At 40.0% G+C, this 3,789-nt stretch overlaps 1 protein-coding gene across 2 annotated transcripts; it reads right to left on the bottom strand.

Moving 5' to 3' along the window:
* Positions 1–886: 886 nt before the first annotated feature.
* On the bottom strand, positions 887–3,040 carry LOC148801082 (loganic acid O-methyltransferase-like). Of its 2 annotated transcripts, none has more exons than XM_088902316.1 (2): positions 2,726–3,040; positions 887–2,467 (listed from the first exon to the last, which is right to left on the bottom strand). In XM_088902316.1, the coding sequence occupies exons 1-2, from the start codon at positions 2,816–2,818 to the stop codon at positions 1,607–1,609; spliced, it is 954 nt and encodes a 317-aa protein (XP_088758442.1). In that variant the 5' UTR covers positions 2,819–3,040; the 3' UTR covers positions 887–1,606. The 2 variants fall into 2 exon arrangements, with proteins under 2 accessions (XP_088758442.1, XP_088758441.1); XM_088902315.1 differs by having other exon boundaries at positions 887–2,614; positions 2,726–3,027.
* Between the last annotated feature and the right edge of the window lie 749 nt (positions 3,041–3,789).

Genomic DNA, 3,789 nt, shown 5'->3' on the forward strand with positions numbered 1-3,789 from the left:
GGACCACAAGATTATAGAAAGTATAGCAGTGTAATGGACCACTAGGTTTATATGATTGCAAGACTGGGACCCACCATGTTTGAAACGTGGGAAATACAGTACAAGTTATAACGTGTTGGACGATCTTTTATTGGGAAAATATGTCCCCTATTTCATAACAACGATGACAGCATCGGAGAGGTGATGACTCATGACTGACTCACCGCTGTACTCTGAGTCTGAACATATGATTTAATAGCTTAATTTGGAGCTTTTTGGTAATGGTGCAATTATGAAGTAGCTAATCATCAGCATCGCTGTGGAATTTTCCCATTTAAGGAACAATCTTAGGTGTCAGATCTGCTGTTGGCCGGTGTGTGTGCACATTAATTATAATGGTAGATGCATAAATCCCTTCATATTTCTTTCGTTCAATATAATTGTGATTATCCTGGTGATTTTTAATTAAGTGTAAGGTATCGTGTGTTTTGCAGCAGATTGGGTCATTTAATTAGTTGATAGGTGCGGACTTAACTTATAGATGATATATATCTAAGAGACAGAGCTAGGAAATTCTTCTTAAATTAGATTATGGGTAATAGAGAAAACTTCTCACCAAGAAACAAGAAACAGACCAATTCTAATGGCAAAACTTAACAACTGAGAGCCACCATAAGTTGATAATTCTTTATAAATTAAATGATAATAGCACATAATAGGAATGCAAGTGTGGTTTAGGTCATCTAGCACTAAATGCTTTCCCAATATATGGTTAAATACTAAAAATTTGGCCCATTCAAAAATTTAACAAATATACAATCCAATCCAATAATCCTGTTTGAACGGGCATTGCACTGATTTCAAGTTGCACACCTAACATTAAATGCTTTTTATTTATGGTGAAACATTAAGGAAGTTTAACAGTCGCATCCTAATTAACATGAATTAGGTAATTTCCTCTCACACTGCCTTACAAATAATATATATTTGAAGACTTATGGCCATACGATCACATTACTTTAACCCACAATATCATCCCTGACACAACAAAAAAAATAAAATAAATTAAAAAATAAATTAAAAAAATATCCATGACCCATCTGCATGCATTATGTGTTGAACAATTCTACGGTACCAGCTTAATTGCTACACAATTCAATAAAGAAATGGGGCCTCGGCATCATTTAATCAGTCAGCTTGCGCTTGAGAACGACAAGCAATTGAGTCACTCTCTCATGCCTTGCATTGAAAATATAGGAAGACTGATCAGCAAGTTTCTCAGAGAACCGGTCGAACAGTTGGTCTATGATCTCACTTCCGAAGTGTTTCTCGATGATTCCCTGCATGGCAGCTCTTAAGTGCATGGTACCTGTTTGCACATCAGGCGTTGTTAAGTTGGTAATCTGCTCCAGTCTCTCAATGCTGAAATAACCATTTCTCTCTACCAGATCCTCAATCGTTAAGGTTTATGACTTTATGTTCTTTGCGGTCCAATCTACATGCCGATACCCTTAAAAAACTTGTAATATTAATGAAATTACATGGTCATAGTCATACAGTCCACAAAGATGAAAAAAAAAAAAAAAAAAAAAGCTTATTTCGACTTTATTGGGGTCTTGGTACCGTTTTAATCAGTCATCTTGCGCTTGAGAACGATAAACAATTGAGTCCCTTTCGTATAGTCTGCGTTCAAAATATAGGAAGACCGGCCAAGTTTCTCAGAGAACCGGTCGAACAGTTCGTCTATGTTCTCACTTCCGAAGTGTTCCTTGATGATTCCCTCCAAGCTAGCTCTCAAGTGCACCGAACAGGATTGCTCAGTAAGGGCGCCTGTGTTCCATGTTACGTTGATGACCTGCTCCAGTCTCTCGATGCTGAATAACCCATTTCTCTCTACCAGATCTTCCAGCTCCTGGGGAGAAGCCATGTACAAGGGGAAGTTGAAGGAGTCTACTTTGGCTTCATCAGTTAATCCTATCTTTGCCATATCCATGAGGCAGGACCCCAGAAGATCAAATAACATACCAAAAGTGGACTTAGAATGAGGGATCCCATTTGAGAGTCCTGGCAGGATAAGGACCATCAGCCCTCCAGAAACAAGCTCTGTTGCTCTTGCAGAAAGAAAGGTCCCCATGTCCTTGGCGAATTGAGTTGAATAAGCCTCAATCACTTCCTTTGAGGCACTTGTGTAATGGACTTTCCCTTTGTTGTATGCAGGAGAGCTTTTGTCTGTCACCTCCTTCGGTACCTTAGAGAGCCATTGGAGTGCATAAGAGGAGTGCACAAAATCGAGAGAGCCTTCAGGAAACAAGCGACCATAGAAAGACCCCGGAACACCGGCCATGAAGTATCGCCTGTCGGCAGGGAGGGAGGCGAAGAGTGTGTTGAAATCATTTGAGACATGGTCGTTGAAGAAGACCTGTAATTCCAGAATGCAAGAACTTAGGCCTTCAGTTTGGTACTTGAGCTCTACGGCTTCAATTATGTTCTGCACTGCAAAAAATGTATTAGGTCCAACCGAACAGCCCAAATCCGCAATACGAAATGGGTAGGAAGTAGAAGAGATGTGTTTGATGTCAAGCTTCTTGGAGATTTCTTCAGAAACCATTTCTTTGGAAGCATTTATGCCTACTCTCTGCAAAGCAGATCAAGTTTTCTCTTGCGTCAACGTCATTATCAGAATCAGAAAGGATCCTAAAACAGGAAAGACGAGTTCTGTGATATAATTGAAACTTTACAAAGGTACCTGATAATAGGAATTTTTGGTGTAGCTATACTGGCCATCTCCTCCATTCATGGGATGTGCATCAGCTGTAACACCGATCTTCTCAACTTCCATCTCTCTCTCTCAAACACAAACTGAAACAAATTAAGTTTATTTATAGGCAGCAGCCGTAGAGCTTGCTTCAATTCAAGGAGAGGGGATGCGAATCCCTCGTGACTGGAATGTTGAAACATGTATTATGAGTGAATCACTGGCTGGGCCTCTCACAGTCCTACTCATCAGAAACCTTTTTTTTTCTTCTTCGGACATAAATCTAGCCAGAAATTCATATGGACTACGCAGTTTTTGGGTCATACTAATCATGTACAGCTACGCCCAATTAGTTTAGAGCAATTAATATTGTAGCCATGCCAATCCCTTCTGTAGAGGTTGTGAGGAGATCAGATTGGCGCCCCACAAGTGCGTCATATGTACATTTCTACGTGTATAGGAAACCCCTTCTTCAGTTATCAATATTATATTTGGCCTCATAAGCACTCTACATGTACATCTCAATATGCATTGGTGAAAACTTTGTGGAAATTCTTCTTCTTGTCTCTTTATTTTGAAAGGTACATCCTTTATATACAAGTAGGAGACTTAGTTTTTATTTTCAAAATACATCTAGGAATACAGCATGGAAGAAGGTTCCCACTGAAGGTTGTGTTTCGGTAGGAAGGTTACGTGGAGATCTGGTTTTCCAATACTCCCCCTCAAATTGGCGCATGTAGATTCTGGATGCCCAATTTGCCAAGGAAATATGCGAATTTCTCTTTTCCTTCACAAATTGCTTAGCTATAATAGTCGATTGCTTAGCTACTTTTCCCATATTATTGTGTGGTTTAGGATCTCAAAATGGGGAAGACGACTGGTGGTAGTCTCTTATTGTGTATTAACTATAATAGTCGATTACCTTAATGAGCACTTTGGCTCTAGGTCTGTTCATGGGCCAGGTTGGGTCGGGTTCAGGCTGGGCTTTGTCTATGTATTAATAGAATACATTCAGGCCTGACCATTGGCCTAGGTCTTGAGCCCGGGCCTGGCCC

This window comes from Nelumbo nucifera, chromosome 3, assembly GCF_055504915.1.
Source record: "Nelumbo nucifera cultivar China Antique chromosome 3, China Antique-T2T, whole genome shotgun sequence".
Lineage (NCBI taxonomy): Eukaryota > Viridiplantae > Streptophyta > Magnoliopsida > Proteales > Nelumbonaceae > Nelumbo > Nelumbo nucifera.

What these genes read in the sequence shown, in the direction of transcription:
- LOC148801082 (XM_088902315.1), bottom strand. Translation starts at nt 2,818, where the DNA reads ATGGAAGTTGAGAAGATCGGTGTTACAGCTGATGCACATCCCATGAAT. An exon ending in CCAAAAATTCCTATTATCAG is followed by an intron (nt 2,615 to 2,725) that starts GTACCTTTGTAA and finishes TCTGCTTTGCAG; the next exon opens with AGAGTAGGCATAAATGCTTC.